This window comes from Anopheles merus, chromosome 3L (assembly GCF_017562075.2).
Source record: "Anopheles merus strain MAF chromosome 3L, AmerM5.1, whole genome shotgun sequence".
Lineage (NCBI taxonomy): Eukaryota > Metazoa > Arthropoda > Insecta > Diptera > Culicidae > Anopheles > Anopheles merus.
In genome coordinates, this window is record NC_054085.1 from 39930039 (window position 1) to 39954411 (window position 24373).

The 24373-nt window shown below is 39.1% G+C and overlaps 2 protein-coding genes across 4 annotated transcripts; one reads left to right on the top strand and one right to left on the bottom strand.

The window, feature by feature from the left end:
- Window positions 1-307: 307 nt before the first annotated feature.
- On the bottom strand, window positions 308-5152 carry LOC121599532 (leucine-rich repeat neuronal protein 3). Its single transcript, XM_041927403.1, has 6 exons — window positions 4971-5152; window positions 4263-4543; window positions 3965-4176; window positions 1627-2384; window positions 1160-1552; window positions 308-746 (listed from the first exon to the last, which is right to left on the bottom strand). Exons 3-6 carry the CDS (start codon window positions 4079-4081, stop codon window positions 473-475), a joined length of 1542 nt encoding a protein of 513 aa, XP_041783337.1. The 5' UTR covers window positions 4082-4176; window positions 4263-4543; window positions 4971-5152; the 3' UTR covers window positions 308-472.
- Window positions 5153-7867: 2715 nt separating this feature from the next.
- LOC121600152 (sex peptide receptor) lies at window positions 7868-14709 on the top strand. Of its 3 annotated transcripts, none has more exons than XM_041928483.1 (7): window positions 7868-8714; window positions 9310-9457; window positions 10002-10500; window positions 11000-11130; window positions 11355-11416; window positions 11504-11623; window positions 13087-14709. In XM_041928483.1, exons 3-7 carry the CDS (start codon window positions 10029-10031, stop codon window positions 13697-13699), a joined length of 1398 nt encoding a protein of 465 aa, XP_041784417.1. In that variant the 5' UTR covers window positions 7868-8714; window positions 9310-9457; window positions 10002-10028; the 3' UTR covers window positions 13700-14709. The 3 variants fall into 3 exon arrangements, with proteins under 3 accessions (XP_041784417.1, XP_041784418.1, XP_041784419.1); XM_041928484.1 differs by having other exon boundaries at window positions 9314-9457; XM_041928485.1 differs by lacking the exons at window positions 7868-8714; window positions 9310-9457 and having other exon boundaries at window positions 10120-10211; window positions 10267-10500.
- Window positions 14710-24373: the final 9664 nt, after the last annotated feature.

The window sequence follows — 24373 nt, forward strand, 5'->3', positions numbered from 1 at the left end:
GAATTTGATTCCGACTCCTACCTAGCGCACCCGCTGCACCCACGGGTCCGAAACGATTCCGGCTGGCTCGCACCCGACTCCGGGTCAGGTCGTAAAATGAATCGTATGACCCAACACTAGTACAGACAGGCCTTGACCGGCAGCGGTTGTTGTGCCAAAAAGAAGAAGAAGATGCACACATTTCTTCTTCTATTTGGCGTAACGTCCTACGCGGACATGCCGGCCTATACAGGCTTTCGAGACTTGCACACATTTAAAAAGCACAAATAATTCAAGCACAAAAACAAAACAAAAAAGCACATTAAAATACTGGGAGCAGAATTGGGGATTTATTTTATCTAACTTCACGAATTTAACGATTTCTATGAATACGGGAAGTGAAAAAATATACAAATATAATTGTTATGGCATATGGTATTAAGTAATAAAGTCAGTTTGGTTCCGTCTCTTTCCTCTCTCCTTATGTTTTACACTAAAATTCCTCGTTGAGTGTAGTGCGACTGTAGAATGCACGCGAATAAGCTGCAGGGGTCCCACTACCGAATAGTCCAAAACAACCGCGTTTGTATACACACCATATCGCGGCCGTTAATGGAATCGCTAAGAGAACACCTATCAGCAATCCCATAAGAAGTGCCCCGTCATTTGAAGGATTATTACCAGCTTCGTCGGGGCATCGCAGATGTGTTTGCTTGTGCTCTAGATCTACCATAGACAATCCTGCCATCTGCGAAGGACTTTTGCAGCTGTCGGGGGAAAAATGGTTAAATATAAGTAAAATAAATTTGATATTTTTAAGTATAGTTCTTTATAATTGGTTAAGGCCTAGCATGAAATGACTAGACCAGGGGTCGGAAAACTTTGCGACTAAAAGAGCCAAATTGTACAAAAATGTTCGCAGGGTTCCACGTGAAGAGCCAAATAGATAAGACAAGAGTAAAATAAAAGAGAAATTTGTATGAAATATATAAACGGCTAAGAGTCGCCATCTCGAAATCAAACCGACACATGCGGCTAGCGAGTCTTACGTTGCCGATCGCTGGACTAGACTCATACGCAGAATTGACTATCCTGCCAATAAAAAAGCCCACAAGCAATCAAGGCAGGCCTAGGCCGCTTAATCAGAAGTTATTTATTTACAATCATATCGCATACTCACTCAATATTGTTTAGGATCGCCGGAGTTGTTCGTTCAATAATAGGCAATAATGAAAGAAGCACCCATCGATTTGTGCAATCGCATGTCCACGGGTTAGCACGAATGTCGATCACATCCATTGTGTCCCATTGAACAAGCAGTTGAGCGTCGAGATATGATATATTATTGTTGTGAAGGTATAACCGCTTGACCGGTGGCCAATCAAGGCGTTCTGGGTTATCAGTATCATTACGCACAAATGCATGTTCATGAAGATAGGTTAGATGCGGGTTATTTGTAATATGTACTTCTTGTAGCGATTCTAGTCCGCTGAAAGCTCCACGACCGATCACTTTCAGTTGACTCATATATGATAGGCTGAGAAAAGTCAGTTGTTTCAATGATGGGAATTCGCTGTAACGTCAACAAAGATGTGTTTGAAGATTATGTTTGGCCAAATTAAAATAGTGCAAAAAATCAATACTTACGTGCCTACCACGATAGAACTTATTGGATTTTCATCAAGACTAAGCCATGCTAAGGCGGTAGCATAGGATAACGCAGCTGGAACCTCCTGCAGTAAGTTTCCTGTTAGATTAAGATATCGAAGTCCGCGCGGTGTGTGGAATAGATACTTTGGGATATCTTCAAGTTCCATATAGCTAAGGTCAAGACTGACCAGGCGCTCGATACTGGCGATGGCAATTTCCGACTGTTGGTCTATTACTTTGAATGGATTCAACTCGAGACTTAGTTCTTCTAATGCAGGGAGATGTTCAAATAAATCTGGGTTCAGTGAATGCAAATCGTTTGCACCAAGGCGTAACACACGTAGTTTTGACAATGGCATGTATTCGTTTGTTGAATAATGTCCAGCGAAAACGTCTGGATTAAGTGATTCACTTTTCAATCGATTATGCGATATATCTAGCACCTGCAGCAGCGTTAAATTGGTAAAACAACCAGTTTGGATTGTCGCAATCTCATTGTGGCTCAAATCTAACCATGTTACATTCATGGGAGGAAAGCGAGTAATTTCTTTCAGACCAGTGGAAACAAGAAAAACCAACTTCACGTCTAATCCATTTGTGTTCAGCGATTGCCAGTCTTCTAGAGGGAATGATGTTGCTCCGATTTGCTTACTGGTACAGTCAAACACACCTTTGTCTCTGATACAATTACAGCTCTCACAGAGTTTTGATGCCGCCGAAATTGGTGTCTTAGTGTAATTTGCATCATTTCTGGGCTACAACAAATATAAATTTTATTATTATGCACATATACGGTTTATTTAGTCAAACCGGCTTCGTAAAAGTGTTATCAGTTGCCTTAAACACTCATTCGGGCGACGTAAACCCTCAATTGGGCACTGTCACTTCTATTCGAGCCTTGTGAAGTATGAATCGGCCATAGTAAAGTGATTTAAAGTGATGATTTAAATACCTTATTAGAAATCTAATATATCAAGTATTATTTAAATAATATAACATGTTTGACGATTAACTTAAGTCAAAATTTTAAAATAATACATACTCAGTTAAACAACACGCAAACTACGTATTTTTAAACAACTTAACGGGCCGAATGAGTATTTACGGCGACCGATAACGCTTTTACGATACCGGATTGGCTAGGTAAACCATGTATTATAATACCAATGACACAAAAAGCTGCGTAATGAATATATAGTTTCAAGTACAGTTGAAATGAACATCTTGATCTTTTATTTGGCGTAAAGTCCTACGTGGACATGCCGGCCTACTCAGGCTTTCGAGACTTAATCCATTACCACACAGCCAGATAAGTCAATCCTAGCTACGGGGAAACGATCCATTCTAGGCTTGGACCCATGACGGGAATGTTATTGAGTCGTTCGAGTTGACGACTGTACCACGGGACCGTCCCATAGATAGATTAATTACATGCATTTGTAATGTTAGGGATTAAATGATACAATGAAATCAAGCTTTGGTCTTTGGAAGCTAAGGTTAAATTATATTATAATACAGTGGTCTCCAACCTGTGGTCCGTGGCTTGAAAAGACATGGTCCACGAAAGATTTGATTTTTTACAGAAAAGCTAACAATACAATACATATAATAATAAAGAGGCGAATTAGGCCAATCAGCTCAAAGGCTCTATAAAAAATACATAAAATGCAATTTTTCCTCACAATCAAGATTATATTACAACATATTTGATCATAAAGCTTTGAACTACGTATACAAAATATATGCCCTCAATATATGGTATCTATTAAAATATAAAATATGTATAAAGGTTGGAGAGCACAGTTATAATGGATCCATTTTTCATGTTTTTGTTCTTCTGATATTATGAAATTCATTTATCGATACACCTGTCTGTATTTCTGCTAGATCTCTAAGAAAGCTTACTAAGCTAATAAGAGCACTGTTATAATGGATTCATTTTTCATAGTTGTGTTCTTCTGATATTATGAAATTGCGTATGAAATTCATTTACCGATACGATTGTCTGTATTTCTGCTACATCTCTAAGATAGCTTACCGAGCTTAACTATAGGTTACTTTGTCGTACTGAAATCATTAATACCGTTATCTTATCGATACGCATTTCTATGGGGCGACGAGTTCTCTGCACTGATAAGAACAAATTGCAATCAAAGCTCTGGCTGCATCGTACTAGTATTAGTCAGCGGAGTTGTAAGAAATTCTACAGTAAAATTTATCTACTATCCTCTATACTGGCAAAAATGGTTGTACATGTTGAGTCGACCAATTATAAATCAAGGCGTGAACGATACTGCATCATAACATATGATATTAAAAGATTTGGAATATTTACCTCGTCTCCTGCTTCAGCAGCATGTACGAATCCGGAAGTATCTTCTTTTAATAATGTACCTGTGGCTAGTATTAGCACCATGTTAAAATAAAGTTTTTTTCGTGATGCATTCATCATTTTTATCAGTACTTATTGTCAGTAAAGTTATTTAAATAACACTTTACGCAAGATATCGATGACACACCCAATCCAGGACAATTTGAATAGGCGGTCTAGATAAAAACAGATGTTATAAAAGAAATACACTTAGATTAAAGCATTGCTTCTGAAAAAAAAAACAAATCAACATCAAACTCACCATAGATTTCACTTTAAGCGCCGGAATGCTTCACTTAAATCGTAAAAACTTTGTTGCAATTTTGGTTTACTGTTCCATAATTAGAAACACTAGATGTAGAAAATCGATGCGTCCAACACTACGCCGTTGGAAATAATGGAACTCTTTAAGTTCCGACGCTAAATTCGATAGCGCACCGTTCCACCTTAGATAACGCATGTGCCTATTATCTCTTACAGGTTTCTTTCATGCTATATATGTGTTGATTCATGCTATATAACTGTGTCTCCCCTTTAGTGATTCTGGAATCATTGTTATCTTATCATTAAGTTGATAGATAAAGCTATCTTGGTTGATCATTCAATACAGCTTGCATGGAATCACTCACACTATACACGTTTCATTGTTTAGTTTATTCATCAACATAAGGTAACTAAATGAATGAAAATCTAATAGCTACTGCAACTTTCAAGATATTGTACACAATTAGAATGCGCGCGCTGCACGTCATGTTGATTCAAGGCCAACCACGTTTCAACGCTGTTCGGTACGCACACAGTAAAGTAATGTTACTAGTACGAGATGAGTTTATTCTCCACATGTAAACAATATGCTAGAAACGCATTGACCAGGTTTGTTTTAGTTTTTTGCGGCGATCATAAGTTTAGGCAAGGAACTAAGAATGTAAGAATGTAAGAACGATACCAGGTTTCAATGAATTGAAATTACTTTTCTTTTCGAAGTTATAGTTCTGCACAAATTCACTTTCATGTTAAATTCACCCGGACCCACGCGTTCACAAAGAAAGACTGTAGACACAAAGATAGAGATAGAGTTTCATCCCCAGCAGTGTAACCTTTTCTTTCAAATTGTTTCGATACGGCCAAATTGTATGACAGTTGTCGTAACATATTTTCATCTAACCTGTACAAAACGATCAAAAAGCATATAAACATACATTAAATGAAAATAGAACACATAAATCCAAGGTTAAATGATTTAAAAAGAGTATAACATTCCAAGATTTCGATGATATATCTTGATACAATACATTTTATAATATACTGGTTACTGTTGAAAAATTACAGTAACTGTAAGATTCCACATTAAAAAATGTGTAAATTTTTCGTAATATTATTTTTAATTTTTTTGTAAAGTTAATCTTGTGTAATTTTCCGGTCTCGTAGTACAGTCCTCAACTCGCACGGCTTAACAACAAACCAGTCATGAGTACAATCCCCGAATGAGCCGTGCCCCCATACGCGTAGGACTGATTATCCTATTGCATAATCTTAACAATATATATATATATATATATATATATATATATATATATATATATATATATATATATATATATATATATATATATATATATATATATATATATATTCTATATATATATATATATTCTTTGGCAACAACCGCTGTCGGTCAAGGCCTGCCAGTACCCACTAGTAAAGTGAGCTTGGCTTTCAGTGACTTATTGTTACCATAGCAGAATAGTCAGTTCTGCGTATGGAAGCACGGTCTATTCGGGACTTGAACCCATGACGGGCATGTTGTTACGTCGTACAAGTTAACGACTGTACCACCAGACCGGCTCATATATATATATATATATATATATATATATATATATATATATATATATATATATATATATATATATATATATATATATATATATATATATATATATATATCGAACAAATATAAAGTGTATAAAAGTACTAAATTAAATCAAAATCTCCGTGGTAGTGGCACTAAACTTGCTGTTGGGAGATTAAACAGTAAACTTGAAATGCCGTCGGGGGCCCCTCCAACCATCTGTCACAGGTTCTAAAATTTTGTTCTGACGGGGGGAGGTGCAAATGATTCGCCAGCCTCGGGACCCCTAAATCGGCGGCACAGGTGACCGCCTAGTCCGCCTTCTGTTAGATCCGCCAATGGTATATATATATACTCTGTTCACTGTTGTTCTGTATATATATATATATATATATATATATATATATATATCTTATATATATAGAACTTCCATGGCCCTTTCGCCTATAGCCTCCTCGACCCAAAACGTTTTTTTATATATAATACCAGCTTTTAGGTTCCACCCGTCACCGCTAGATGGCGTACGCGTGCACAAAAAATACACTACGGAGTGCGATCAATGTAGTCCGGCATTTACCACAATTGAGAGACCAAATCGCTTGCTTCCATTTTTGCACCTGCAGTTTTCAACTGACGCACCAGGTCATCGAATTCGGCAAGATGGTTTCGCATTGACGATCCTTCCTTCATGCGCAACGTGGCCAACTGTTTGCTCAAGATCGCCTGGCTGACCCCCGACTTCTTCGCAAAGGTGTCTTCAAGAGCTTTCCACATTTCCTTGGCTGTTTCCTTTTCTTCGACTATGGCTAGGCAATCATCTCCAACAAATCCAAACAGCAAGGATTTTGCCTTCGGGTTCATTCGTAAAAACTTGTTCCGTGGTGCTCCAACCTCTTCTGGCACGCCTTCCTCGAGCGCCTTCCAAACTTCTGAAACTTCCAAGAACAAACGAACTCGAAAACGATTTTCGGTAATTCGTACCATTCAGTTGGGGAATGCCAGCACCTTCCTTTACAGAGGAGCCCTTAACCTACAGGAACTCGGTTCTTTGAAACGCTTAAGAAGTTTTATTTAACAAGTTTTATATGACCGTTCTCTTTAACACATGATTTGCAACTAACTTACGATGAATCGATCGTTCCTAAATCTATTAAAGACTACTTAGATAAATTGTTACTTCGATTACACGCGGCTACTTCGTTTACAAATTTTTACCCATTCTATAAAAAAATGACGTTCCAATTTTGTCATAAAAACAGCCTTTGAGACCATCTTCATACACTTTGAGCGAACCCACGCATGCAAGAAAATGTCTAATGAAAAAACAAAGAAAAACTAATATGATCAATGTAGCCTGGTTAGAGGACTTGCTCTTCTGTTTCATAGTTTGCACACGCTGCAACAGTCGATGCTTTTCAAGCGAAATGGTCCAATAAGCCCTGCAGTAACGCACCTTAATACCTTAAGTTAAGCTAGAATTTGTATTAGTGCCATATAGTTTGCGTCTTGGTACAGTATTCAGTCTGCGTGATCGAAGGGTCCTAGCAGGTGCATCCAATACATTTTAAACAATTTGTAAACTTTGACTAACTTTATGCCAATGCTCATGCGCCTGGAGACCTAGTTCAACCAACGGTTACGATCGCTTGGCATAACACTAACTCCTCTCAAAGGTGTTGATTAACTTAACAAAGTGCTAGCATAAGTTGCTTCAGGAATTTAATTCACACCATGACAACTGTGGGCCGGCCTGGTGTTACAGTCGTCAACTCGTACGACGTAAAAAAATGCCCGTCATGGGTTCAAGTCCCGAATAGACCGTGCCCCCATACGTAGGACTGACTATCCTGCTATGGTAACAATAAGTCACTGAAAGCCAAGCTCACTTCACTAGTGGGTACAGGCAGGCCTTGACCGACAGCGGTTGTTGTGCCAAAGAAGAAGAAGAAATGACAACTGTACCAGTATTGGGTAGGTTAGTGCAGAAGTTTCACAAAAACTGCTCGTACGATTACAATTTTTATTATTTTAAATGAAAGCTACGTTATTTTGAACGATAACATTTCGCTGTATATTTCACCTCGTCTGGCCTTGCGGTAAGACTTTCTTTCACCAACATAACCTGTTGATTGCATTATGATTCGAAATATTGTTGTGACAACTAGGGAATTAATATTAATCCTAAAATGTTTATGACCAGAATACGATAATGCCAAGCTATCCATTATTATTAATGTGTATATAGGAATGATGTAATGCTCAATCGAGATTGTTGCTTTGGGTAAACTTCAACAAAAAAGGATCATATGTTGTTAATGAATAAAAAAAGGTTGAAAATAATGTACAAACAAATTTCATTTCCAATTGACTGCAATCATTTGTAAGAGATGAAATTTATAGGATATAAATTGTAGATACATTTCCCAAACAATCTATTATTAATAGGGTCTATTATTCTATACAAACAAGACTTCTATAAAATAACTTTTATTTGTATTTCCTGAGTGCTGTGCGCCATCAATTGATGGTTGTACTGTTTCATAGTTTTGCTTGTTTGTGAGTTCCATCACGTCCTCTGTCATCGTTTGAAGTGGGCACTCATCTGCGCAACTGCGATGCACAATCGAACTAAAACCGATCCCAGAAAATTCGTCGGTCGGAGTAAATAAAAAAGTGTAACTGGCCAGTGCACGACGAAGCTCCTGCTGGAACGATTCGAGATAAAATATAACAGTTGGCTGGAGATAGTGCTCGAGTTCAAACGTACATATACTCTTCAAAATCATTTTTTTAATCCAAAAGTGTAAAATTGCAGCTATGACGTTAAAAAAGCATCCTGGTGAAAGTAATCCATACACCGCGGTAATTAATACAATATTGTTAACCTTGTGGAGTTTAATAAATCTAACCAAACAAATAATAACTGGATATTTTTTGGATATAAGAAAAGAAAAAAACTAGTGAGTTTCCAATGCGTTTTACAAAACTGCCTTTTTCAACGTAAACATATTCGTAGTGTACCGTACCTTTAAACGAAGGGTGAACAAAGTATTATAATATTTTAAAAACTATTTCAAATTTACTACACATCTGCGGCATAAGTTTGAGTCATAAATGAACCATGCCAAAATCATAATACATCCAAGCCAAAATAGTTTTATTCGTGCAAGTACTGCAGTCAACAAGAATATCCCAAACTATATGTGCATTATGCGGCAAATGCAAACGTCGTTTGGCCACATAGTATGTAAAACAAAATTTTACAAGATATTTAACATTCTCAAACATTTCCAAATGTTTCATTTATCTATACATTTAATGTACGAAATACTAAAAGAATAAGAAATCCAGTGATATTGTTTATTAATTTAATTTAAATTACGATAGCATTTTTGAAGCAACCGTCTAGATATAATGTTTATATATTGTACTTGTTGCATTTTATCGACACTAAAAGGTAGAATGATTACCACTACCAATATAATAAGAAATCTGCAAAGGCGTGAACATTTCTTAATTAACCGGAACGTTCGTGTTCAACGTGATTGAGACTTCTTGCTTATTTGAGGAATTTAACCTTAACTGGTTTATGTTAACATATATCGGTAAGTATAATTGGTACTTATGATTAATTTATTTATGAAATAAACAAACACCATTTAAAATACGATGTGTAGCAAAATTTAGGACAAGAGTCTTAACATTTTAATCGAAACTATTGCAACATTTTTCTCTACACAACGCTAATTTATTTTATTGACGCTATATAATCTTATAATTATCATCTATTTACAAATAATTTAATGAGCTGTTTTACTACACTCCTTTCTCCGATTATTCGTACAGAAAAAAATATGTCAAAGTAATAGAGAAAAGCAGCCTTTCAATACAAATGTCTATCTGAAAGCTATATATAGTGAGCAATCTGGTTTTGTGGGAATAACTTACATCGCATCGTAAATGATGCTCCATCATTTTCTATTTATAAATTTTATTATAGTTTATCATGCGCATGGTCATAGACAGTTTCGATTAGAGTAATTATTAGCATCATAAATATAACTCATGCGTTATAATAAAAGGCGATATATTATAATAATTTAACAAATTTCTGAAGAAAATGTATTAAATGTCATATTTTACTTCCAGATTTCAGCTAAATTTAACAAAAGAACCATGGTTGAAAAAAATAATATCAAGTCATACCATTTATTTCGGAGTGATCAGTACCTATCTAATATGATAGACCCAAAAAAAAACAGAGCACCGATTATTCCATTAAACTCTCCACACATGGCTCAAACTCATTTCTATTTCAATGAATCAACGTCTCTTTCGTCACAAATATTCTTCCCAAAAGTAAGCTCAGAAAACTATAATACTACTGGTATTAATACGAGTACTTCCTACACAGTTCATATGAATGAATTGAATAACGACTCGACATACAGTTACTATAATTGCCTAGCATCAGAAGGAAACACGTCTTACTTGAATGTGTCATGCGAAACCATTCTCAATTATAGCATTCCGTTGTATGGATATTGTATACCCATACTTTTGCTGGTTACCCTTACAGCAAATTCTTTAATAATTATTATCCTCAATAAAAGAAGCATGGCGTCACCAACAAATTGTATTCTTATGGGTGAGTTTAAAATTAATATAACATATAATTTTAAGTGCAACTTAATTTACTAGGTCATTAATTGGCATAGTTTTCTAATAGCTATAAAAAATTACTTTAGCCATAGGAAATTTTCTAAGTAGAAAAACGCAATCAACGTATGCGAACCGTAAAAGTCCTTTCAAACCATCGAATGATAGGAAAAACATAGATTACCAATTAAAATTTTGATTGACGTATTCTATTTTTAAACTTCCGCTTCCATTATCAACTTCGAACTTTTCCTATTACATATTTCCTGACTTTATACTGACTCGTTTTTGTTAGAAAAAAAGACATCAATCAAGAAGAAGGGTGGGGGATACAACATGTTCTCCCGCAACGTTACTGAATACAAAAGCCTTTGTTCGACCTTTCTATCCATATATTAAGGCAATTCAATTATGTGTATATTATTTGATAAACTTCTTATTGCTTTTAGGGAGAAAACATTACTGAAGGTATTTTAATCTGTTTTCAGCAATGGCTCTTTGTGATATGTTTACCCTTCTTTTTCCGGCACCTGGTTTGATATACATGTATACATTTGGAAACCATTACAAACCATTGTCTCCTGTAATAGCGTGCTATGTTTGGAATGCTCTGAATGAGGTGAGTATTTCGAAATCTGTTTAGTAATAAAAAAGAAGTAGTTTAGAAATAATTTCCTTCTATTCAATGAGTAATTTATTTTTATTTATTTTAACGGGTAATCTGGGCCCTTCTTTCTGAAGTCTGTTTAGTAAAAAAAGACAACTGTTTCGAAATAATATCCTTCGATGCATTGAGTTATTTATTACTTACGTTTTTCTCCTTTTAATTGTCTTATTTGACAGATTCTACCTGCAATGTGTCATACTGCATCAGTATGGCTTACATTAGCTTTAGCTGTGCAAAGGTAACAACGGCAAGGTCCATATTGTTCATTGGGATAGTTACTTGGTACACACATATTTAATTCATTCAATTATTCTATTACTTACAGATACATATACGTTTGCCATGCACCTGCCCGAAATTGGTGTACTATTCCTAGAGTAAAAAAATGCATTGCTTATATCTGTGCTACTGCTTTTTTACACCAAAGCAGTAGATTTTTCGACAAGTATGTAGTTTTTCATTTTGAAACATCTCTATTTTTGAAATTCAGAATTGTAAATAAATACCACCAAGCGCAATATTAAACTAGCTCCTTGCTCAAGCATAAAAACACATTATTTATTATAACTTCCTCTTAATGAGTTTATCACAGACAAACTGAAATTATTTGATTAATTTATAATATTTTTAACATACACCTCCCATAACGAGCATTTCGGTACATACAAGGGTACGGATTCATTCCATTCTTTAGTTTCAGTGTACTTCGTGTTACCTTGGGCGTATGTACAATCACTGGAACTGAATTTATCATGCCAGGATCCACTGTATTTTATTTATTTTTATAGAGACTTTGAGCCTTTTGGTCTCATTCGCCTCTTTATTCTGACTTCGAAAATATTGGAGCTGATTTCCGACTGAGGTAGGTTTTGGCTAGCAGTATCCGCTGCCGCAATCGTCCGGAGCCTTCCGGAGTTGCTCGGAGTCAGTGTCGGAGTCATTCAGAATCAGATGGAATTAGAGGCAACCGGAGTCGCCCAGAGACGGCAGGAGTCGTAATCGACAGGAGATGATGGGAGTCGGATTTGGCCGAGGCCGATGCAAGGATGCTGTCGCAAAACATTGATGTCGTCGTTAAATGCTATTCTTAGGCTGGCAATACACGAACCGAGATACTCAACATCACACCCAAATCACTAGTAGAATATTTTTTGAATCAATAACAATATATTTCAAATTGTCTTTTATCAAAAATATAGTTAAAAATATCACTAGACACTAGATTGCTGCACAACAAATGTTTTTGTTAACCGGTTCATCGCAGAAAATGTTCGCCACGACAGACCAACTGTCAAATTCATGCACAAATTGATAAAAATAGATTTCATTTTGGCAAATTCAATCGCCCATCAGCACTCAGCCGGTCTGTCAGATTTTATAACAAAATTGACGGCAAAAGTGTTGTGTACTGAATTGCCAAACTACGATGAGTTTCAATCGATAGGTTTATTAAAAGTGATTGTGATATTTGCATTCCCCAACTTTTTATAGTCCAGAATGCAACAATGTGAACTATTATCAATTAATATTTATCATATGAAAATGATTATAATGTGTGCTATGATCCAACATCCAAGTCATACGCGATTTCGATTCATGTATTTCCAGCCGTAGGAATAATGAATTGTTTACAATGCCCACACTCATAGCAAGAGACGAAAAAACTAAACGAAACGTACTGCCGGCCCGACACTGACCTGCCCGGGCAATTCCGACTTCAGTTTGATTCTGTTTCTAACCGATTTTGGTTGGAACTAGTGGTTCCGATTTTGTCGGAGTCGGAATGGGACTAACAATAATTTTGTTATGGGACAATAATAATTTAATAACGCTATTATTTTTTTTTATTTTCAGGTCTTAATGGGACAATAATAATTTAATAACGCTATTATTTTTTTTTATTTTCAGGTCTTATAGTCTAATAACAATAATGTGGAATGGCCAAATAACAAACGTATGTCATGTTGAAACAGCAAATTGGATACACAAATACACCAGCGAAGATTTTTATTACACATTCTATTTTTCCTTTCGTATTTTATTTGTCCATTTAACACCCTGTGCCAGTCTCGTAGCTCTAAATGTTTTCCTTTTTAGGGCCATGAAACAAGCTCAAAAGAAGAGAGAACGGCTTTTTAAGGACAACAAGAAACGTGAATGTAAACGGATCCGCGATTCTAACTGTACTACTCTTATGTTAATTGTTGTGGTTACCGTCTTCTTAGTTGTAGAAATACCACTAGGTGTTATTACAGCACTTCATATTATATCATCTCTCATTTACGAATTTCTTGATTACTATGTTGCTAATTTGTTTATTTTGTTCGCTAATTTTTTTCTAATAGTCAGTTATCCAATTAATTTCGCGATTTATTGCGGAATGTCGCGTCAATTTCGTGAGACATTCAAAGGAATATTTGTTCAATCAGATTCTCAAATCAAAATAACAAAAGAATATGGTTCATCGAAGTATTCGTTAGTAAATGGACCGAGAACCTGTACAAATGAAACTGTGATTTAACTGTGGTTAGATAGCAGGTGTACCAGTGTAAATTAGTACGAAAAACTAGCAAACTTTTATTAGTGTTTTTTTTTTTAATATTTTGGTCCATGTATTTCATTAAAGTTAATTCGTTAATATAATAACTAAGGTCTATAAATTATCATGCAAATCAAACGATCAAGGAGACTACCAGCCACTTTCCCAAACTCGATCGTAGAGGAACGATGGTAGCAGTTCCGTAGATACAATGGTTACTTCAATTTTTGTTTGTTTTTGTTTGTGTTTGTAATTTGAGTATCCTGGACAGTTATGCATACAATATGGCAAAAAGTTGAAAACAAATCCAAGGAAACCACCATTTTATGTAGTTTTGACAATCGTTCCCGAATTTGATCGAGTTTGGAAAAGTGGCTGTGCGATTTTTCACTATTTGGCTTAAAAATATCGTGAATTATAAATAAATAAAAATAACTTCTTTTTTTATTCAGAAGACACGTCTTTACCGTATTGCTTAGAAAAAAAAATCTGTAACATCTACAAATTGAAATACAAAAACATTTACTGTAGCAAGCTGTTTGGTCAAACCACTCCGAAACGCCTTGATGTGATCCTTTGGTAAATTGTGAATATGTTTTACAGGTACAGGCCCAAAGAAACATTTTGGACCTAGCTTGAACAAAAACTGGGCTGTCTTGCTCTATCTTCTATACCGCACCTCCCAAACGACCAAAACGCGATGAATGGGTAAAACTATGGACGTGAGATGGGGCCCTATCTCAGTACCCAAACTGATACCCAAAGGCAGACAATTTTGGACTTATTTTTTGAGAAAGAGCAAAAAAGCTGATGCTTCAGCCTCTTCTCCCACTCTCTAGAATTTCATATGTATGAATTCCAGGTGAAGGGGAAAGGGGAGGAGATGTAGCAAGTGAATTAAATTGACGAGGAGAGGGGAGACACATTCATTCACCAGTCACCGCCAATATCGAGAATTTGATATTGACCGGCGGTGTTTGCAAAGGCTCCCGACCACGCTGGTTTTCGCTGGTCTTTTCGGGGATAATTCGTTAACGAATTATCCCCGAAAAGACCAACGAAATACAGATCATTTTCGGGGATAGTGAACACACGTGAAAGATGAACCCATGCAAAAAAGAGCTAAAAATAGAAATAAACATTCGGATTCACTCCCTCCCCTCATGTTCCAATTCATGCTTATGCTTCATCCTTGATGCTACCAACCACATCGCTAGTCCTACTGCGAATCACTTTGCCAGTTGCGCCACCATATTATTATTCATTATCGTGCTATTTACTGGTTTGGTTGTATGAAGGGGTACTGATACTGAATGAATTAAAAGAAATAAATAAAACAATAAATATAACAGATTAACTATTAAACACGCATTTCTAGCAATGAGTAAATGGGTTTAAAGTTATTGGAGCTGGATGTTTTAAAAATTAAATAAAACTTTAAATCATCAATAAAAACAATAAAAATGGAATTTAACTCAGGTCGACCATGGTACAAACATTACACCATTAACATTTGACCATAACTACTTCATGAACATCTATCTCTTTTAAACCCTTCAAATATAGTACAATGAACAAAGAGATGTGTAAAAGTACATCGATGCGTGTGAGAGAGTAGGGCTGATGAATAGAAAGAGATGGCATGAGTTTGTGTTCATTATCCCCGAAAAATTTCGCTTGGGTTCCTCCGTCTAATAAGGTCTTTACTGTATAAGTATAGATCTTAAAATACTACAATCTTTTCCCGAGTTACGCAGTTTATGCGTTCCCGATTAACCGCAATTTATGCGTTCCCGGTATATAAGCCATGATTAGATGAAGCTAGGCGAAACATATTTCAAGAAAAGGACAACTACATAGTGATGTATTATAAAACGTCATCTATTGAGTAAACCAGTGAAGCTATGGAGCTTTCCCCAAGTGCCACAAATCCACTAAACGAATTCTAAACGACTCAAACTCTTAACCTAAACGGAAGTCTTTCTATACTTCGTTTAACAGATGGCAAACGACTCGCATTCTAAATTCTAACAATAGCAAAAAAGCTGGTGGCGCCATCTGTTTGTGGGATACCCAACCACAGGAGCTTCCTCGCTTGTATGATTTCACATTGAAGTTATGCATCGCTAGAACTAGAACGGCAATACGATTGTTTAAATACTAAAGTCCAATGGAAAACACCAGCACTAAAGCAAGTGAGATTTGAATTATGGTCGATTGTGTTGATACCAATGTGTCTAACCCACACGACCATTCATATAGATTTTTGCTCGGAAAGTTAGAAGGCTATATAGATCATGATTAGATGAAACTTATCGAAACACATTGCAAGAACATGACAGCTATATAATGATGAGTTGTAATACGCCATCTATTGACCAAACCAATGAAGCTATGGAGCTTTCGTTTTTTTTCTATGGATGTTCCATTTTCCAGTCGTTTAAGCTTAATCTATGGCGGTTGGGAATTGATGTGTCAAATCACTACAATTTGCTCAAAAAAATTTCAAATGTAGAAATCTGCGTACAGTCAGAATTCAATAGTTGAACGGTTTTTAATTGGTATGTTTTTTAGTTGAACGCTCGATACTTAGCTGAAAGTTAACTTAAAAAGCATGCGTATGGAAAACCGCGGTTTTTGAAAAATTCCCAAAAATCTCATGGCTTGCTAAGATTTTTTTTTGTATGGAAAAACATGCCAAATAAAAATTATATACTCAATAGTTGGCAAGGAATCGAAGTTCAACCAGTGGGAGTTTTTCCGAACCCGCGTATAAGAGGTACCGTGGGAACCGGGACTAGCAGACCGCCTGTATTCTCATCACAGTTCTTTTTACCTTTTTTTTTTTTAATTGCAGGTGCATCCAAACTGCAGCCCGTGATGATTTTCTAAAGACTGAATTTTATTATTTTGATCATATTAATCAAAATTACCACGTTTACTTTTTAAGTTTAAATTATACCTTCATTAATAGTGAGTTATAAAATTTAGCTAAAGGTGACGTCAAAATGGCCCCCAAAAACGATATTTGTGAAGCAATGCGGCCCGCGAAGTGAAAAGTTTGGAGACCCCTGTTTTATTTCAATAACCTACACTGCTCGACCGCGTGGATGACAAAACGATGTTAAAATGCTGCCTGGGATTTTTATAAGGAATGTAACGCTTCTCGAATGTAACGTAGAGGGCTGAGCCTTAATTTAGCACGTTTGGTAAAAGTAAAGCTCAGCCCTCTACGTTATGCGTAACGCCGGTTTATCTCCAACCCAAGCAACATGTTTTGTACAACTGTTTTAACCGTCGTGGATGAACAAATTGATAGATAAGCATGTCTTAATATTGAAAAACTAAAAAGAACTCCAGCAATAGTTACTAACATTAAGATTGATTGATAGTTCCTGGGTTCCAAATACAGTGATGAATTATTATTATCTTATTAATTTATTCAGCAATTGGAGTTAAAACAACAAGGAGAATTTCTTTATGGCAATTATAAATTCCTTGCAAAATGAGTGCAAAATGAGGCGTGCTTTTGTTGCAAGAAGAAGAAGGAGGCGTGCTTTTGAGAATGATAATTATAATACTTTCTTTCGCGTGGTAATAATAATTATAATTACATTATATGTGTAGTAATCATCTACTTCGTGTTTTATGTGTATTCTTTACAGGTGGCTGAAGGTAGCTGGTAGCTGATAGATGGAAGCTGGTAGCTGTTAGGCCGTTCCTGCTGCTGAAGGGCTGTGTTTTCGCATCCCACCGGAACGCTATGAAGGATCGAAAGCACGGATTGGATTAATGAAAGTTTGCTGGTAGCTGGTTAGCCGTTCCTGCTGCTGAAGGGCTGAGTTTTCGCATCCCACCGGAACGCTATGAAGGATCGAAAGCACGGTTTGTGTACGTGTTGCGATAAATGGAAGGTTGCTGGTAGCTGGTAGGCCGTTCCTGCTGCTGAAGGTTGTGTTTTCGCATCTCCCCGGAACGCCATGAAGGATCGACAGCACGGATTGGATTAATGGAAGGTTGCTGGTAGCTGGTGAGCCGTTCCTGCTGCTGAAGGGCTGTGTTTTCGCATCCCACCGGAACGCTATGAAGGATCGAAAGCACGGTTTGTGTACGTGTTGCGATAAATGGAAGGTTGCTGGTAGCTGGTAGGCCGTTCCTGCTGCTGAAGGGTTGTGTTTTCGCATCTCCTCGGAACGCTATGAAGGATCGACAGCACGGATTGGATTAATGGAAGGTTGCTGGTAGCTGGTGAGCCGTTCCTGCTGCTGAAGGGCTGTGTTTTCGCATCCCACCGGAACGCTATGAAGGATCGAAAGCACGGTTTGTGTACGTGTTGCGATAAATGGAAGGTTGCTGGTAGCTGGTAGGCCGTTCCTGCTGCTGAAGGGTTGTGTTTTCGCATCTCCTCGGAACGCTATGAAGGATCGACAGCACGGATTGGATTAATGGAAGGTTGCTGGTAGCTGGTGAGCCGTTCCTGCTGCTGAAGGACTGTGTTTTCGCATCCCACCGGAACGCTATGAAGGATCGAAAGCACGGTTTGTGTACGTGTTGCGATAAATGGAAGGTTGCTGGTAGCTGGTAGGCCGTTCCTGCTGCTGAAGGGTTGTGTTTTTCGCATCCCCCCGGAACGTCATGAAGGAAAGACAGCACGGATTGGATTAATGGAAGGTTGCTGGTAGCTGGTGAGCCGTTCCTGCTGCTGAAGGGCTGTGTTTTCGCATCCCACCGGAACGCTATGAAGGATCGAAAGGACGGTTTGGGTACGTGTTGGGAATAATGGAAGGTTGCTGGTAGCTGGTAGGCCGTTCCTGCTGCTGAAGGGTTGTGTTTTCGCATCCCCCCCGAACGTCATGAAGGAAAGACAGCACGGATTGGATTAATGGAAGGTTGCTGGTAGCTGGTGAGCCGTTCCTGCTGCTGAAGGGCTGTGTTTTCGCATCCCACCGGAACGCTATGAAGGATCGAAAGCACGGATTGATGGAAGGTTGCTGGTAGCTGGTAGGTCGTTCCCGCTGCTGAAGGGCTGTGTTTCCGCATCCCTCCGGAACGCCACGGCTCGTGTGTGTGTGTGTTCGGATTGATGGGGGGCTAAAAGTAAAATAAATAAATCAAGTTGTCAGCACGGCTCGTCTTCTTGTTAAAGAAGCGAATGAGCTAGACCTCAAATGCTGTATGAAAATAATTAAAAGAAAGAAAAGTCCTCTTGTTCGGATAGATGGGAGGCTTGTCCTCGCCCCTTTTAGGTTGCGATTGGTGGCTACCGTGGCTTCCAGATTTTTGTCCAACGGTTAGCGGTTTATTTTAGCATTATTTTATTATATATTTTTTGTTTTTATTGAGTTAAACGAAGCCCGGCCGTATTGTCGACGTACATTGAAATAGTTTTGTTTCTCGAAAGAAATTTCCTTCCACGGATCAGCGGTGTTTAGCATTTATTTTATTATCGGCGCGAGGTATTTTATTATAGCGGAGTTATTTTATTATAGCGCAGTTATTTTATTATAGCGTAGTTATTTTATTATAGCGGAGTTATTTTATTATCGGACATGTTAGCGGTTTTTGTTGGTGTGCCTAAATTAATTTAAACTGTATTTGTAATATAACAGGTAGTTTAGCCTATTCATTAATTGTTTTATACGATTCTCATTGAATTTAGCACAGAGGTTTTAGATTTAGAATATATATTTTTTAATTCAATCTAATAGTTAAGTTCGTTTTGAATTTTACTTTCGAGCTCGAATGGACACTTTGCCAAACTTGTGCAGTGGTTTAAACCGGGCCTCATCGGTTCATCACGGCTTCCGTCAATTTGTCAATCGCTTTATCCGGATAGCTTCATCCGGAGCGCTTTATCCGGATCTCTTTATCTTGTTCGCTTTATCCGGTTGGCTTCATCCGTGTGGCTTCATGCGTGTGGCTTCATCCGTGCCGCTTTATCCGGGCATCTGTCAAACTGCCAAACCGCGTTTAGCCTATTCATTAATTGTTTTATACGATTCTCATTGAATTTAGCACAGAGGTTTTAGATTTAGAATATATTTTTTAATTCAATTTTAAAGTTAAGTTCATTTTGAATTTTACTTTCGAGTTCGAATGGACACCTTGCCAAACTTGTCAATCGCTTTATCCGGATAGCTACATCCGGAGCGCTTTATCCGGTTGGCTTCATCCGTGTCTTTTCATCCATGTCGCTTCATCCGTGTCGCTTTATCCGGGCATCTGTCAAACTGCCAAACCGCGTTTTCGTGCAAAATGAGGCGTGCTTTTGTTGCAAGAAGAAGAAGGAGGCGTGCTTTTGAGAATGATAATTATAATTACTTTCTTTCGCGTGGTAATAATAATTATAATTACATTATATGTGTAGTAATCATCTACTTCGTGTTTTATGTGTATTCTTTACAGGTGGCTGAAGGTAGCTGGTAGCTGATAGATGGAAGCTGGTAGCTGTTAGGCCGTTCCTGCTGCTGAAGGGCTGTGTTTTCGCATCCCACCGGAACGCTATGAAGGATCGAAAGCACGGATTGGATTAATGAAAGTTTGCTGGTAGCTGGTTAGCCGTTCCTGCTGCTGAAGGGCTGAGTTTTCGCATCCCACCGGAACGCTATGAAGGATCGAAAGCACGGTTTGTGTACGTGTTGCGATAAATGGAAGGTTGCTGGTAGCTGGTAGGCCGTTCCTGCTGCTGAAGGGTTGTGTTTTCGCATCTCCCCGGAACGCCATGAAGGATCGACAGCACGGATTGGATTAATGGAAGGTTGCTGGTAGCTGGTGAGCCGTTCCTGCTGCTGAAGGGCTGTGTTTTCGCATCCCACCGGAACGCTATGAAGGATCGAAAGCACGGTTTGTGTACGTGTTGCGATAAATGGAAGGTTGCTGGTAGCTGGTAGGCCGTTCCTGCTGCTGAAGGGTTGTGTTTTCGCATCTCCTCGGAACGCTATGAAGGATCGACAGCACGGATTGGATTAATGGAAGGTTGCTGGTAGCTGGTGAGCCGTTCCTGCTGCTGAAGGGCTGTGTTTTCGCATCCCACCGGAACGCTATGAAGGATCGAAAGCACGGTTTGTGTACGTGTTGCGATAAATGGAAGGTTGCTGGTAGCTGGTAGGCCGTTCCTGCTGCTGAAGGGTTGTGTTTTCGCATCTCCTCGGAACGCTATGAAGGATCGACAGCACGGATTGGATTAATGGAAGGTTGCTGGTAGCTGGTGAGCCGTTCCTGCTGCTGAAGGACTGTGTTTTCGCATCCCACCGGAACGCTATGAAGGATCGAAAGCACGGTTTGTGTACGTGTTGCGATAAATGGAAGGTTGCTGGTAGCTGGTAGGCCGTTCCTGCTGCTGAAGGGGTGTTTTCGCATCCCCCCGGAACGTCATGAAGGAAAGACAGCACGGATTGGATTAATGGAAGGTTGCTGGTAGCTGGTGAGCCGTTCCTGCTGCTGAAGGGCTGTGTTTTCGCATCCCACCGGAACGCTATGAAGGATCGAAAGGACGGTTTGGTGACGTGTTGGGAATAATGGAAGGTTGCTGGTAGCTGGTAGGCCGTTCCTGCTGCTGAAGGGTTGTGTTTTCGCATCCCCCCGGAACGTCATGAAGGAAAGACAGCACGGATTGGATTAATGGAAGGTTGCTGGTAGCTGGTGAGCCGTTCCTGCTGCTGAAGGGCTGTGTTTTCGCATCCCACCGGAACGCTATGAAGGATCGAAAGCACGGATTGATGGAAGGTTGCTGGTAGCTGGTAGGTCGTTCCCGCTGCTGAAGGGCTGTGTTTCCGCATCCCTCCGGAACGCCACGGCTCGTGTGTGTGTGTGTTCGGATTGATGGGGGGCTAAAAGTAAAATAAATAAATCAAGTTGTTAGCAGCACGGCTCGTCTTCTTGTTAAAGAAGCGAATGAGCTAGACCTCAAATGCTGTATGAAAATAATTAAAAGAAAGAAAGTCCTCTTGTTCGGATAGATGGGAGGCTTGTCCTCGCCCCTTTTAGGTTGCGATTGGTGGCTACCGTGGCTTCCAGATTTTTGTCCAACGGTTAGCGGTTTATTTTAGCATTATTTTTATTATATTTTTGTTTTTATTGAGTTAAACGAAGCCCGGCCGTATTGTCGACGTACATTGAAATAGTTTTGTTTCTCGAAAGAAATTTCCTTCCACGGATCAGCGGTGTTTAGCATTTATTTTATTATCGGCGCGAGGTATTTTATTATAGCGGAGTTATTTTATTATAGCGCAGTTATTTTATTATAGCGTAGTTATTTTATTATAGCGGAGTTATTTTATTATCGGACATGTTAGCGGTTTTTGTTGGTGTGCCTAAATTAATTTAAACTGTATTTGTAATATAACAGGTAGTTTAGCCTATTCATTAATTGTTTTATACGATTCTCATTGAATTTAGCACAGAGGTTTTAGATTTAGAATATATATTTTTTAATTCAATCTAATAGTTAAGTTCGTTTTGAATTTACTTTCGAGCTCGAATGGACACTTTGCCAAACTTGTGCAGTGGTTTAAACCGGGCCTCATCGGTTCATCACGGCTTCCGTCAATTTGTCAATCGCTTTATCCGGATAGCTTCATCCGGAGCGCTTTATCCGGATCTCTTTATCTTGTTCGCTTTATCCGGTTGGCTTCATCCGTGTGGCTTCATGCGTGTGGCTTCATCCGTGCCGCTTTATCCGGGCATCTGTCAAACTGCCAAACCGCGTTTAGCCTATTCATTAATTGTTTTATACGATTCTCATTGAATTTAGCACAGAGGTTTTAGATTTAGAATATATTTTTTTAATTCAATTTTAAAGTTAAGTTCATTTTGAATTTTACTTTCGAGTTCGAATGGACACCTTGCCAAACTTGTCAATCGCTTTATCCGGATAGCTACATCCGGAGCGCTTTATCCGGTTGGCTTCATCCGTGTCTTTTCATCCATGTCGCTTCATCCGTGTCGCTTTATCCGGGCATCTGTCAAACTGCCAAACCGCGTTTTCGTGCAAAATGAGGCGTGCTTTTGTTGCAAGAAGAAGAAGGAGGCGTGCTTTTGAGAATGATATATTATATTTACTTTCTTTCGCGTGGTAATAATATTATAATTACATTATATGTGTAGTAATCATCTACTTCGTGTTTTATGTGTATTCTTTACAGGTGGCTGAAGGTAGCTGGTAGCTGATAGATGGAAGCTGGTAGCTGTTAGGCCGTTCCTGCTGCTGAAGGGCTGTGTTTTCGCATCCCACCGGAACGCTATGAAGGATCGAAAGCACGGATTGGATTAATGAAAGTTTGCTGGTAGCTGGTTAGCCGTTCCTGCTGCTGAAGGGCTGAGTTTTCGCATCCCACCGGAACGCTATGAAGGATCGAAAGCACGGTTTGTGTACGTGTTGCGATAAATGGAAGGTTGCTGGTAGCTGGTAGGCCGTTCCTGCTGCTGAAGGGTTGTGTTTTCGCATCTCCCCGGAACGCCATGAAGGATCGACAGCACGGATTGGATTAATGGAAGGTTGCTGGTAGCTGGTGAGCCGTTCCTGCTGCTGAAGGGCTGTGTTTTCGCATCCCACCGGAACGCTATGAAGGATCGAAAGCACGGTTTGTGTACGTGTTGCGATAAATGGAAGGTTGCTGGTAGCTGGTAGGCCGTTCCTGCTGCTGAAGGGTTGTGTTTTTCGCATCTCCTCGGAACGCTATGAAGGATCGACAGCACGGATTGGATTAATGGAAGGTTGCTGGTAGCTGGTGAGCCGTTCCTGCTGCTGAAGGGCTGTGTTTTCGCATCCCACCGGAACGCTATGAAGGATCGAAAGCACGGTTTGTGTACGTGTTGCGATAAATGGAAGGTTGCTGGTAGCTGGTAGGCCGTTCCTGCTGCTGAAGGGTTGTGTTTTCGCATCTCCTCGGAACGCTATGAAGGATCGACAGCACGGATTGGATTAATGGAAGGTTGCTGGTAGCTGGTGAGCCGTTCCTGCTGCTGAGGACTGTGTTTTCGCATCCCACCGGAACGCTATGAAGGATCGAAAGCACGGTTTGTGTACGTGTTGCGATAAATGGAAGGTTGCTGGTAGCTGGTAGGCCGTTCCTGCTGCTGAAGGGTTGTGTTTTCGCATCCCCCGGAACGTCATGAAGGAAAGACAGCACGGATTGGATTAATGGAAGGTTGCTGGTAGCTGGTGAGCCGTTCCTGCTGCTGAAGGGCTGTGTTTTCGCATCCCACCGGAACGCTATGAAGGATCGAAAGGACGGTTTGGGTACGTGTTGGGATAATGGAAGGTTGCTGGTAGCTGGTAGGCCGTTCCTGCTGCTGAAGGGTGTGTTTTCGCATCCCCCCGGAACGTCATGAAGGAAAGACAGCACGGATTGGATTAATGGAAGGTTGCTGGTAGCTGGTGAGCCGTTCCTGCTGCTGAAGGGCTGTGTTTTCGCATCCCACCGGAACGCTATGAAGGATCGAAAGCACGGATTGATGGAAGGTTGCTGGTAGCTGGTAGGTCGTTCCCGCTGCTGAAGGGCTGTGTTTTCCGCATCCCTCCGGAACGCCACGGCTCGTGTGTGTGTGTGTTCGGATTGATGGGGGGCTAAAAGTAAAATAAATAAATCAAGTTGTTAGCAGCACGGCTCGTCTTCTTGTTAAAGAAGCGAATGAGCTAGACCTCAAATGCTGTAT